The following is a 14029-nucleotide window of genomic DNA, read 5'->3' on the forward strand; positions in this document are numbered from 1 at the left end:
GCTCCTTCCTTTCCCTTGACGTCATACCTCACAGGAGCAGCTCCATTCTAGAGACAACGGAGCTGGATGTGGCCTGTGCCTGCTATGTGGAGTGGGCAGGGCTTGCTACATACACAGACACACACACACACACACACACACATATATAATCGTCTAAGGGTCACTTCCGTCTGTTTGTCTGTCACGGAATTCCAGCGTCGCTGATTGGTCACGGCCAGCCGCGACCAATCAGCGACGGGCACAGTCCGGCCGCGAATTTGCCCTTCCCTACTCCCCTCCAGTCAGTGCCCCCATAGCGGTGTAGCAGTCCGTTAACGCTGCTATTAAAGTGTGACCAACTTTTTACTATTGATGCTGCCTATGCAGCATTAATAGTAAAAAGATCTAAAGTTAAAAAAAAATAAAAAATCATTATATTCTCTCCTTCCGGCGCCTTTCCCACTCCTCGCGACGCTCTAGTCCCAAGAATGCATTTCGGCAATGACCGGAGATGACGTAGCGGTCTCGCGAGACCGCTACATCATCACGTGTTATTGCCGCAGTGCACTCTTGGGACCAGAGCATCGCGAGGAGCATCGCTTTAGGCTACTTTCACATTAGCGTTTCCCTGATGTGCGGCAGGCTGCGGACTTCCTCCGTGAAGCCCCGCCCCCGGCCGCTAGCTCCGCCTACTTATGCATGCGGCCCGCATGCGACCTCCGTACCTATCTTTAACATTAGGTACGCAGGTCGTGCGGCTGTATGCAGATGCTGCCGCATGCGTCGTTTTGACGATGCGCCGACCAGCGTAGGACGCAGCCTGTAGCATTTTCTTTTTTCCGCATCGTCAAAACGACGCATGCGGCAGCATCCGCATACAGCCGCACGACCTGCGTACCTAATGTTAAAGATAGGTACGGAGGTCGCATGCGGGCCGCATGCAGAAGTAGGCGGAGCTAGCAGCGGAGGTGCGGCCGGGGGCGGGGCTTCACGGAGGAAGTCCGCAGCCTGCCGCACATCAGGGAAACGCTAATGTGAAAGTAGCCTAAATGCCTGGGCTGGATCCGGGGGCTGCCGGAAGGTGAGTATATAACTATTTTTTATTTTAATTATTTTTTTAACAGGGATATGGTGCCCACATTGCTATATACTGTGTGGGCTGTGCAATATACTATGTGGCCTGTGTTATATACTACGTCTCTGTGTTATATACTACGTGGCAGTGCAATATACTACTAGGGCTGTTATATACTGCATAGGCTGTATTATATACTACGTCTCTGTGCTATATACGTCTCTGCTATATACTACATGGGCTGTGCTATTTACTACGTGGCTGGGCAATATACTACGTGGCTGTTATATACTACGTGGGCTGTGTTATATACTACGTGGTTGTGCAATATACTATGTGGCCTGTGTTATATACTACGTGGCTGGGTAATATACAGTCATGGCCAAAAGTTTTGAGAATGACACCAAAATTATATTTTCACATGATCTGCTGCCCTCTGGTTTTTATTAGTGTTTGTTTGATGTTTATATCACATACAGAAATATAATTGCAATCATATTATGAGTACCAATAGGTTATATTGACAGTTAGAATGAGTTAATGCAGCAAGTCAATATTTGCAGTGTTGACCCTTCTTCTTCAAGACCTCTGCAATTCTCCCTGGCATGCTCTCAATCAACTTCTGGACCAAATCCTGACTGATAGCAGTCCATTCTTGCATAATCAATGCTTGCATTTTGCCTGAATTTGTTGGTTTTTGTTTGTCCACCCGTCTCTTGATGATTGACCACAAGTTCTCAATGGGATTAAGATCTGGGGAGTTTCCAGGCCATGGACCCAAAATCTCTCTGTTTTGTTCCATGAGCCATTTAGATATCACATTTGCTTTATGGCAAGGTGCTCCATCATGCTGCAAAAGGCATTGTTGGGCGCCAAACTGCTCTTGGACGGTTGGGAGAAGTTGCTCTTGGAGGACATTCTGGTACCATTCTTTATTCATGGCTGTGTTTTTAGGCAAGACTGTGAGTGAGCCGATTCCCTTGGCTGAGAAGCAACCCCACACATGAATGGTTTCAGGATGCTTTACAGTTGGCATGAGACAAGACTGGTGGTAGCGCTCACCTCTTCTTCTCCGAATAAGCCGTTTTCCAAATGTCCCAAACAATCTAAAAGGGGATTCGTCAGAGAAAATGACTTTGCCCCAGTCCTCAGCAGTCCTCAGCAGTCCTCTCCCTGTACCTTTTGCAGAATATCAGTCGGTCCCTGATGTTTTTTCTGGAGAGAAGTGGCTTCTTTGCTGCCCTCCTTGAAACCAGGCCTTGCTCAAAGAGTCTCCGCCTCACAGTGCGTGCAGAAGCACTCACACCAGCCTGCTGCCATTCCTGAGCAAGCTCGGCGCTGCTGGTAGTCCGATCTCGCAGCTGAAACAGTTTTAAGATACAGTCCTGGCGCTTGCTGGTCTTTCTTGGGCGCCCTGGAGCCTTTTTGACAACAATGGAAGCTCTCTCCTTGAAGTTCTTGATGATGCGATAGATTGTTGACTGAGGTGCAATCTTTGTAGCTGTGATACTCTTCCCTGTTAGGCCATTTTTGTGCAGTGCAATGATGGCTGCACGTGTTTCTTTAGAGATAACCATGGTTAACTGAAGAGAAACAATGATACCAAGCACCAGCCTCCTTTTAAAGTGTCCAGTGATGTCATTCTTACTTAATCATGCCTGATTGATCGCCAGCCCTGTCCTCATCAACACCCACACCTGTGTTAATGGATCAATCACTAAAACGATGTTAGCTGCTCCTTTTAAGGCAGGACTGCAATGATGTTGAAATGTGTTTTGGGGGTTAAAGTTCATTTTCTGGGCAAATATTGACTTTGCAAGTACAGTAATTGCTGTTAAGCTGATCACTCTGACATTCAGGAGTATATGCAAATTGCCATTAGAAAAAATGAAGCAGTAGACTTTGGAAAAATTAATATTTGTCTCAGGGTATGTGCACACGTCCGGATTTCTCGCAGAAATTTCCTGAAGAAAACCGGAAATTTTCTGCAAGAAATCCGCATTTTTTTTTTGGCGGTTTTTTCACGTTTTTTTAGCATTCTGCAAGCGTAATTAGCTTGCAGAATGCTAAAGTTTTCCAAGCGATCTGTAGCATCGCTTGGAAAACTGACTGACAGGTTGGTCACACTTGTCAAACATAGCGTTTGACAAGTGTGACCATCTTTTTACTATAGATGCTGCCTATGCAGCATCTATAGTAAAAGATAGAATGTTTAAAAATAATAAAAAAAATAAAAAAAATGGTTATACTCACCTGCAGGCGTCCGTTACTATAGATGCCGGTGTGGTTCAGGACCTTCCATGACGTCGCGGTCACGTGAGCGGTCACATGACCGGTCTCGACCAATCACAAGACCGCGACGTCATCGCAGGTCCTTCACCGCACACCAGCTATAGAAACCGAAGCGGCAGCATGCAGCGGAGAGGCGGGAAGACATCGAAGGTGAGTATATGACTATTTTTTATTTTAATTCTTTTTTTTTGACCAATTATATGGTGCCCAGTCCGTGGAGGAGAGTCTCCTCTCCTCCACCCTGGGTACCAACCGCACATAATCTGCTTACTTCCCGCATGGTGTGCACAGCCCCGTGCGGGAAGTAAGCAGATCAATGCACTCCTAGGTGTGCGGAATCCCCTGCAATTCCGCATTTTAATTAACATTTTTTTTCCGCGATGCGATTTTTTCGCAGAAAAAAAGGCTACATTTGCACAAAAAATGCGGAATACACTGAAAATAATGGGAGGCATATGTTAGCGTTTTTTTCGCGTTTTTATCACGTTTTTATGGCGAAAAAAACGCGAAAAATACTGAACGTGTGCACATGGCCTCATTCTCAAAATTTTTGTCCATGACTGTACTACATGGGCTGTGTTATATACTACGTCTCTGTGTTATATTCTTGGTGGGCTGTGCTATATACTACGTGGCCTGTGTTATACAGGTCCTTCTCAAAAAATTAGCATATAGTGTTAAATTTCATTATTTACCATAATGTAATGATTACAATTAAACTTTCATATACTATAGATTCATTATCCACCAACTGAAATTTGTCAGGTCTTTTATTGTTTTAATACTGATGATTTTGGCCTACAACTCCTGATAACCCAAAAAACCTGTCTCAATAAATTAGCATATCAAGAAAAGGTTCTCTAAATGACCTATTACCCTAATCTTCTGAATCAACTAATTAACTCTAAACACATGCAAAAGATACCTGAGGCTTTTAAAAACTCCCTGCCTGGTTCATTACTCAAAACCCCCATCATGGGTAAGACTAGCGACCTGACAGATGTCAAGAAGGCCATCATTGACACCCTCAAGCAAGAGGGTAAGACCCAGAAAGAAATTTCTCAACAAATAGGCTGTTCCCAGAGTGCTGTATCAAGGCACCTCAATGGTAAGTCTGTTGGAAGGAAACAATGTGGCAGAAAACGCTGTACAACGAGAAGAGGTGACCGGAACCTGAGGAAGCAGTGGACTGAGTCTGGTGTGGAAACATCCAGAGCCACCGTGCACAGGCGTGTGCAGGAAATGGGCTACAGGTGCCGCATTCCCCAGGTAAAGCCACTTTTGAACCATAAACAGCGGCAGAAGCGCCTGACCTGGGCTACAGAGAAGCAGCACTGGACTGTTGCTAAGTGGTCCCAAGTACTTTTTTCTGATGAAAGCAAATTTTGCATGTCATTCGGTAATCAAGGTGCCAGAGTCTGGAGGAAGACTGGGGAGAAGGAAATGCCAAAATGCCTGAAGTCCAGTGTCAAGTACCCACAGTCAGTGATGGTGTGGGGTGCCATGTCAGCTGCTGGTGTTGGTCCACTGTGTTTCATCAAGGGCAGGGTCAATGCAGCTAGCTATCAGGAGATTTTGGAGCACTTCATGCTTCCATCGGCTGAAATGCTTTATGGAGATGAAGATTTCATTTTTCAGCACGACCTGGCACCTGCTCACAGTGCCAAAACCACTGGTAAATGGTTTACTGACCATGGTATTACTGTGCTCAATTGGCCTGCCAACTCTCCTGACCTGAACCCCATAGAGATTCTGTGGGATATGGTGAAGAGAAAGTTGAGAGACGCAAGACCCAACACTCTGGATGAGCTTAAGGCCGCTATTGAAGCATCCTGGGCCTCCATAACATCTCAGCAGTGTCACAGGCTGATTGCCTCCATGCCACGCCGCATTGAAGCAGTCGTTTCTGCCAAAGGATTCCCGACCAAGTATTGAGTGCATAACTGAACATTATTATTTGATGGTTTTTTTGTTTGGTATTAAAAAACACTTTTATTTGATTGGTCGGGTGAAATATGCTAATTTATTGAGACAGGTTTTTTGGGTTATCAGGAGTTGTATGCCAAAATCATCAGTATTAAAACAATAAAAGACCTGACAAATTTCAGTTGGTGGATAATGAATCTATAGTATATGAAAGTTTAATTGTAATCATTACATTATGGTAAATAATGAAATTTAACACTATATGCTAATTTTTTGAGAAGGACCTGTATACTACGTGGCCTGTGCAATATACTACATGGGCTGTGTTATATACTACGTGGCTGGGCAATATCCTACGTGGGCTGTGCTATATACTACGTGGCTGGGTAATATACTACATGGGCTGTTATATACTACGTGGGCTGTGTTATATACTGCGTGGGCTGTGCTATATACTAATCTGCATATTCGAGATTACCCGATGCGTTAGAATTGGGCCACCATCTAGTATATATGTATATATATATATATATATATATATATATATATATATTTATTTATTTTTTTTTTCTTTTTTACTTGCAGTACCCTATTGTAGCCTCCAGGTGGTACTGTGTCCACTATAATTATCCAGAAGAGTGGACCGGTTTATGGCATCAGGATCAGTCCCGTCTACACAACTTTAAGGACGGGCGCAATTTGGGACATTTAACAATCTAAATAATTTGGCGTGTGTAATGTTTATGTTGATAAAACACCAGGACTGCAGTACAAACCATAGAAACCCAAATCTGAGGACATTCCCAAGTCTTGATTCACATTTTTGGGCGAGCACTGAACTTGTAAATGTGGCCATTCTGAGCTTTTAAAACCAGTTTATGTACTGTACTGTCTGGCATGTCACTTTATTTATTTATTTTTTTTACTTAAAATCAGTTTTGCAATTGGGTTTCATAAAATTTTTTGCACCGTTCGCCTCTTATAGCTTCTGTATTGCCCACTGTATTACTGGCTGCAGAATGAGTTAACTGAGAATTCGTCAGCGAGCTAGTTTTGACAGTTCAATGGGGGAGGTTTCTCTTTTTTGTTATCTCACGGGGCATTTGTTTTAGCTCATCTCAGCTGATTCATGACCACATTTAATGTTGGACGTGCAGGAAAACAAGGAACCTGTAATAGCCAAATATTTAATGAAACTAAATTGAAAAGGTAGAAAAATGGTTTGCTTTAAATATATACATTTAGGTAGGAAAAAAACGGAGGTGTAATGGTTTTTAGTCTGTGTTTTGGATAAAATCTCCATGTATAATTGTGCATTATGGGAGATAATGTTGATGTTTCTGCCAGCAAAGTGCTAAATGCAGCTTTGGGTGTGAGTAGAGTGAGTCTGCTTTATTTATCTGATGTGGAGTTACTAAAGATTATAATACGAGATGTTAAAAAAAAATAATTCTTCTGTCTCCTGCAGCCTCTGGATCACGAAGTGGACGCCATGCATAACCTGAGTGTGTTTGCCGAGAATGAAGCCTCACTTCTCCCCTCCGTCCCCCGCGCATCCCGCTCTCGAGCCCGGATAAAGGTCATTGTAAAAAACCTAAATGAACCCCCCGTGTTTCCGGAGAACCCCATGATGGTGAGAGTGAAGGAGAGGATTGACCCAGGCAGCGTTATTGGCACCATCACTGCAAAGGATCCAGACGTCAGTCTGTCCCAGGACATTCGGTGAGATGACGAGTGTCGCGGGACTTCGCCATATTTCCTCCTACCAGTGAGCGATGGAATCCCATCATACTTGCTGGAGAGAGACAGTCATATAGAGCGGTCCATATTAGAAAAAACATGGCTGCTTTCTTCCAAAAACAGCACTGCACACATTCATTTCAGTAAAACCAAGCTGCAGAACTGCACTTATTTTTTAATTAAGAAACCAGTCATGTTTCTTCCCGTTCAAGGAGTATTTTAACTGTTGCAAGTGATAGGAAGTCATTTAATGATAGAGCCTTTGGGATCCTCAATAATTGGAAGAATTCCTGGACTGCACCCCTTCACAGCAGCACTCAGGACCACCTTTACGTGGATCCGCACGGCCGTCAGTTCCACTGTGCAGGGAGATACAGCAATGCAGTCCCTTCATTCTTAGGAATGTTGAAAGTCTGCCCCCTACTGATTATTTAAAGGGTTATCTGGTGCCCCTCACTTGGGCATTGAGAGGTGCTACAGGACAGACTAATAGAATAGGTGGCAGAGCGCCGATACCTGGCTGTCAGCATCTCCGCTATATGTCCTCAGTAACAGGTGGACATAGCCTTCTAAGGGTAAACTAATTTCATCATTTCCTTATGGACAAGAAAAAAAAAAAAAGGTGTAAGGAATCTTTAGACTTTTCTATCGTTTTTTGAAATTTCTTTTCATAAGGACGTTGCGATTTTTAGTGCCCCAAAAAGAAAAAGTAGGGTACAACCCTATCTGCATCAACTGTTAGAAGGCACCTGAAGGACTTTTACTGTCAAGTTAGGAAATTAATGACTATATTTATTTGTATTGAGAAATGACATCAACTTTCCCAGGATCCTGAATGGCAAACTTGCCTAATGATACATTACTTTGGGAATATATGACGTGCTGTTCGGCTTCTTAATAACTTCATATTTTTTTTCAGATATTCGTTGGTTTCTGACCCTGCAAACTGGCTGCTTGTAGACGTTCAGTCCGGACAAATTGGGACCAGATACAGCATGGACCGGAAGTCGCCGTTTCTGGAGAGAGGGTGGTACACGGCTCTGATCACGGCTGCGGATAATGGTGAGAGTGGGTATACTTATAGTGTGGTGTATGGATGTAATATACTGGTGCAGGACTGGAGATCTTCATTCCTAAAAAGAGGCCTATTGGGTCCTGCTGGGATCTTTAGTTCAACCCCTGCAAGGTTGTTGAAGTGTTTGTTATCAAGTTGATGGATGAGAGTCCTAACAATCACCTTCTACCTCCCTGCTTCCGTGGCTCTTCTACTGATTAGCATGGTTGTGGAGTGACGTTGTGCAAATCCGGATTATCAAAAGGAGAGCAGCAGATACCAGGAGCAAAGAGGAAATTACCAATATTCTATAGCTTATTATATGTTCATGTCGCCATTTGTGTATTTCAGCTGTGCCCCCACTGAGCTCCACAGGAACGCTCTCTGTGGAGGTGATAGAGCTGAATGACCATGCTCCAGCAGTGTGGCAGCATTCTGCGGAGCTGTGCAGCAGTCCACACCACGGTCAGGGAATATTGCTAAGCGCCACGGACGACGATATGCCACCCCAGTCGCATCCGTTCCACTTCCAGCTGGATCAATCCTCCATAGCCCACACCCTTAACTGGAGTATCAGCGAGGTTAACGGTAAGTAGGGGAAAAAAGTAATCTCCGTCATAGCTTTGCAAATCTAGACCACAACCCTGGCTTTAATGTTTAGGTAGAGGCCGCCATTAATTCTTGTCGGTGGAAATGTGAGATTATCTTAGAGTGAATGTTTGTATAGCAATTTCTCGGAGTTGGCAGTCAGTTTGCTACTTCGAAAGGTCAGAACAAAGAGTCCTGCAAAATACTTAAGTTCTGCTTAATAAAGCATGTCTCCCCCTCCTTAGGTACCCATGCCATGCTGGAACTACTCAACGAGGTGGAAGAAGGAGCGTACACCCTGCCCTTGCTGGTGTCAGACTCCGGTGACCCACCCTTGGCACAGCTGCACATGCTGAACGTATCTGTCTGTCGCTGTGATGCTGTGGGCATTTGTCATGGTAGCGCAGCAGCTCTCTTCAGCCCTGGAGCGGGCATCAGCCTCAGTGCCCTCATCATTATACTGAGCAGCGTGGCCCTGTTATTGGGTAAGTCTGAAGAAACACTTATTTAGTGCTGACTTAACGTGAAGGCTCACATATTACTTTCTGCCCCAGTCTGGATGTTGGCCATTGTCATTCCTTTACAATAGCAGTGTAGTGAAGCTCAGTGTCAGGCAGCTGCATTTTCACCAAAAAAACCCCATTGTATTCCCCCCCCCCCCATTCATTTTTTTTTTTTAAATCATATCAGTAAGAATGAAACAGACAAGTTGTACAGCAGTGTATTTAATCATGTAACGTGGCACATTCAAGCTGCAGAATGCTTTTACACAAACAGGTCTCCATCTAAACAGGGGCATCTCACAACATTAGAGTATCATCAAAAAGTTAATTTATTTCAGTTCTTCTATACAAAAAGTGATACTCATATAGAGTCATTACACACAGAGTGATCTATTTCACATGTTTATTTATGTTAATGTTGATGATTATGGCTTACAGCCAATAAAAACCCAAAAGTCATTATCTCAGTAAATTAGAATACTTTATAAACACCAGCTTGAAAAATGATAAGGTTTTTAAAATCTGATATGTTGGCCTACTGAAATGTATGATCAGTAAATGCACTCAATCTTTGGCCAGGTCTCCTTCTGCATCAATTACTACATCAATGCAGCGTGGCATGGAGGCAATCAGCCTGTGGCACTGCTGAGGGGTTATGGAAGCCCAGGTTGCTTTGATATTAGCCTTCAGCTCGTCTGCATAGTTGGGTCTGGTGTGTCTCATCTTCCTCTTGACAATACACCATAGATTCTCTATGGGGTTAAGGTCAGGTGAGTTTGCTGCCAATCAAGCACAGTGATACTGTTGTTTGTAAACCAGGTATTAGTACTTTTGGCAGTGTGGACAGATGCCAAGTCCTGCTGGAGAATGACATTTCCATCTCCAAAAAGCTTTTCGGCAGAGGGAAGCATGAAGTGCTCTAAAATTTCCTGGTAGACGGCTGCGCTGACTTTGGTCTTGATAAAACTCAGTGAACCTACACCAGCAGATGACGTGGATCCCCAAACCATCACTGATTGTGGAAACCTCACACTAGACCTCCAGCAGCTTGGATTGTGGCCTCTCCACTCTTCCTCCAGACTCTGGGACCTTGATTTCCAAGGTCTAGTGTGAAGTTTTCTTTATCAGTGATGGTTTGGGGAGCCATGTCATCTACTAGTGAAGGTCCATTGGGTTAAAAATGTAAAAATCAAATCAAAACACACTGGAGAAAAAAAGAAAAAAAACAAAGCTGAGGTTTCCTGTACCAAGAATGGGAACCTCAGATATAACCCTATAAACAGAAATCTAAAACTCATGAAACACAACCTATGATAAAAAGAAAAATGTGCAAATACTTTACATTAAGTGAATAGTAATAGGAGTGTACTCAGTTGACACTTTTGATAAAAAAATAAAATAAAAGCAAAGCATAAAAGCCATCCCTCCACAACAAGGTGACCCAATAGAGATGTTCCTCTCTCAAATGTAAAGCCTCTGTATGTGCCAGCAGGCCTCAATAGATTGGGACAGAGTAGAACCCAGACCTGACTAGTCAGACACCATGCCGGATGAAAGCTATATAAACTAAATTGCATGTCGTCTATTGAGGCCACAGCAGCACCGGGAGAGGTTTTTTACTGGAGTTGAGAGAATTTGATCGGGTCCCTGCTTATTCGGTAAGCTATAGTGCTCGTCATAAGCTGCAGAGGAAACCTGGATACATGGAGCGTCGGTTGCTCAGCTGTCCGGCGCAGAAGCTGCATGTGTCTCGGCTGTGTCACAGTCACAACACACAGGCTCTCCCCATGCATGTGCTGTGACTGTGAAACAGCCGAGACACATGCAGCCGCCGCTCCGGAGAGCTGATCAGCCACAGCTCCATGTATCCAGGTTTCCTCTGCATCTTATTCAACAAGCGCTATAGCTTACCGAATAAGCAGGGACCCGATCAAATTCGCTCAACTCTAGTTTTTACATTAGAGAGGACCATCCCGATGTGTATTCCTTGTTGTGGCGGTATAGCTTTTACATTTTTTTTTTTTTTATATTTTTTTTTTAAATCAAAACAAAGTGTTAACCAAGTACTGTATGGTATTTACATGCACTTTACTTCCTGCAAGGCATTTGCTCATTTTGTTTTTATTCTAGGTCATGTTTGTTAATGGCTGCGGCGTGAAGGTGCTCCTATACAGTGCACTTACCAGGTGCATCTCACAAATTTAGAAGATCATTAAAAAGTTCATTTATTTCAGTTCTTCAATACAAAAATTTAAACTCATATTTAGAGTCATTACAAACAGAGGGATCTATTTCACGTGTTTATTTCTGTTAATATTGATGATTATGGCTTACAGCTAATGAGAAACCGAAAGTCATTATCTCAGTAAATTAGAATACTTTATAACACCAGCTTGAAAAATTAGTTTAAAATCCGAAATGTTGGCCTACTGTAATGTATGTTCAGTAAATGCCCTCAATACTTGGTTGGGGCTGCTTTTGCATCAATTACTGTATCAATGCGGCGTGGCATGGAGGCGATCAGCCTGTGGCACTGCTGAGGGGTTATGGAAACCCAGGTTGCTTTGATAGCAGCCTTCAGCTCGTCTGCATAGTTGGGTCTGGTGTGTCTCATAGTAACATAGTAACATAGTTAGTAAGGCCGAAAAAAGACATTTGTCCATCCAGTTCAGCCTATATTCCTATATTCCATCATAATAAATCCCCAGATCTACATCCTTCTACAGAACCTAATAATTGTATGATACAATATTGTTCTGCTCCAGGAAGACATCCAGGCCTCTCTTGAACCCCTCGACTGAGTTCGCCATCACCACCTCCTCAGGCAAGCAATTCCAGATTCTCACTGCCCTAACAGTAAAGAATCCTCTTCTATATTGGTGGAAAAACCTTCTCTCCTCCAGACGCAGAGAATGCCCCCTTGTGCCCGTCACCTTCCTTGGTATAAACAGATCCTCAGCGAGATATTTGTATTGTCCCCTTATATACTTATACATGGTTAATATATAATCTTCCTCTTGACAATACTCCATAGATTCTCTATGGGGTTAAGGTCAGGTGAGTTTGCTGCCAATCAATCAAGCACAGTGATACTGTTTGTAAACCAGGTATTGGTACTTTTGGCAGTGTGGACAGGGGCCAAGTCCTGCTGGAGAATTAAATTTCCATCTCCAAAAAGCATGTCGGCAGAGGGAGCATGAAGTGCTCTAAAGTTTCCTGGTAGACGGATGCGCTGACTTTGGTCTTGATAAAACACAGTGGACCTACACCAGCAGATAACATGGCTCCCCAAACCATCACCGATTGTGGACACTTCAGACTCTGGGACCTTGATTTCCAAGGTCTAGAGTGAAGACGCCACAATCCAAGCTGCTTGAGGTCTAGTGTGAAGTTTCCACAATCAGTGATGGTTTGGGGAGCCATGTCATCTGCTGGTGTAGGTCCACTGTGTTTTATCAAGACCAATGTCAGCGCAGCCGTCTACCAGGAAACTTTAGAGCACTTCATGCTTCCCTCTGCCGACAAGCTTTTTGGAGATGGAAATGTCATTCTCCAGCAGGACTTGGCACCTGTCTACACTGCCAAAAGTACCAATACCTGGTTTACAAACAACAGCATCACTGGGCTTGATTGGCAGCAAACTCGCCTGACCTTAACCCCATAGAGAATCTATGGGAGTATTGTCAAGAGGAAGATGAGACACTAGACCCAACAATGCAGACGAGCTGAAGGCGGCTATCAAAGCAACCTGAGCTTCCATAACCCCTCAGCAGTGCCACAGGCTGATGGCCTCAATGCCACGCCACACTGATTCAGTAATTGATGCAAAAGGACCCCCGACCAAGTATTGAGTGCATTTACTGAAAATACATTGCAGCAGACCAACATTACAGGTTTTAAAATCATTTTTCAAGCTGATGTTATAAAGTATTCTGAGATAATGATTTTTGAGTTTTCATTGACTGTAAGCCATAATCAACATTAACAGAAATAAACACTTCAAATAGATCACTCTGTAATGACTCTATAGAATATGAGTTTCTCTTTTTGTATTTTAGAACTGAAATAAATTAACTATTTGATGATATTCTAATTTTGTGAGAAGCACCCTGTATATCAACATGTGCTCCAGCTCATTTCCTTGGTTTTACTCACCAAGTACAGGTACACCCCCCCCCCCCCCACAAAAAAAATAAAAAAAAAAACGTTTAGGCCTCAGTCAGATGATCATATTGATTAGAAATACTCATTTGACTGAGGTCCTACTGCCGGCATTTTCTATCATTATCAGAGTGGGACGTAAACAGAGAAATCTGTAATGGAACGCGAAGATTTGTATGTCTTCCACGTTTGGGAATGGGGCGGAAAATTCTGTCCAAAATACTACAATGTGAATGTGGCCTAAGGCTTAGGTTACACAGCTTTGGCGTTCGCCTCCACGTGTAAAAACCTCATTTACTTCCACTGCATTGATCCTTGATTCTGAGCCCACCAGTGGATATCTGACAACTATACCCCATAACAGATCCGATACTTCCATTTAGATTTTCTCGTGTGCAGGAAATCACATGACAATATGGACGATTTTCCATTGGACCGGTTTTAAAAAATATCTCCAGTTTACCCCAAAAAAAACGTTTCAAGAAAGCGCTACCCTACTGGAGTTTTCCACTCCAGGGAAAAAAAACACTTATCGAGTTTCAGGAATCGGACAGCCCTACAAACATCTGCTCTGTAGCGGCTGGAGTGGTACATGGGATGTATAAAACATTTAGGGACATAAGCCTCCACTGGATCAAACATGGTGGCCAATAGCGGGATCTGCAGGTCAAAGTGATATGTGGTTATGGCCGACTGTGAGCTGGAGATGGC

General features: G+C 43.4%; 1 protein-coding gene across 4 annotated transcripts in view; it reads left to right on the plus strand.

Annotated features, from left to right (window-relative positions):
- The window catches only part of CDH15 (cadherin 15), a 65656-nt gene that overhangs the window by 49713 nt on the left and 1914 nt on the right, over positions 1-14029 (plus strand). For all 4 annotated transcript variants that reach the window (XM_077288429.1, XM_077288428.1, XM_077288430.1 and 1 more), the window contains exons 8-11: positions 6741-6994; positions 7932-8074; positions 8418-8654; positions 8900-9139. In XM_077288429.1, the coding sequence (XP_077144544.1) occupies positions 6741-6994; positions 7932-8074; positions 8418-8654; positions 8900-9139 (874 nt within the window). The remainder of the gene's footprint in view (positions 1-6740; positions 6995-7931; positions 8075-8417; positions 8655-8899; positions 9140-14029) is intronic.

The sequence above is a fragment of the Ranitomeya variabilis genome, chromosome 2 (genome assembly GCF_051348905.1).
Source record: "Ranitomeya variabilis isolate aRanVar5 chromosome 2, aRanVar5.hap1, whole genome shotgun sequence".
Classification (NCBI taxonomy): Eukaryota; Metazoa; Chordata; class Amphibia; order Anura; family Dendrobatidae; genus Ranitomeya; species Ranitomeya variabilis.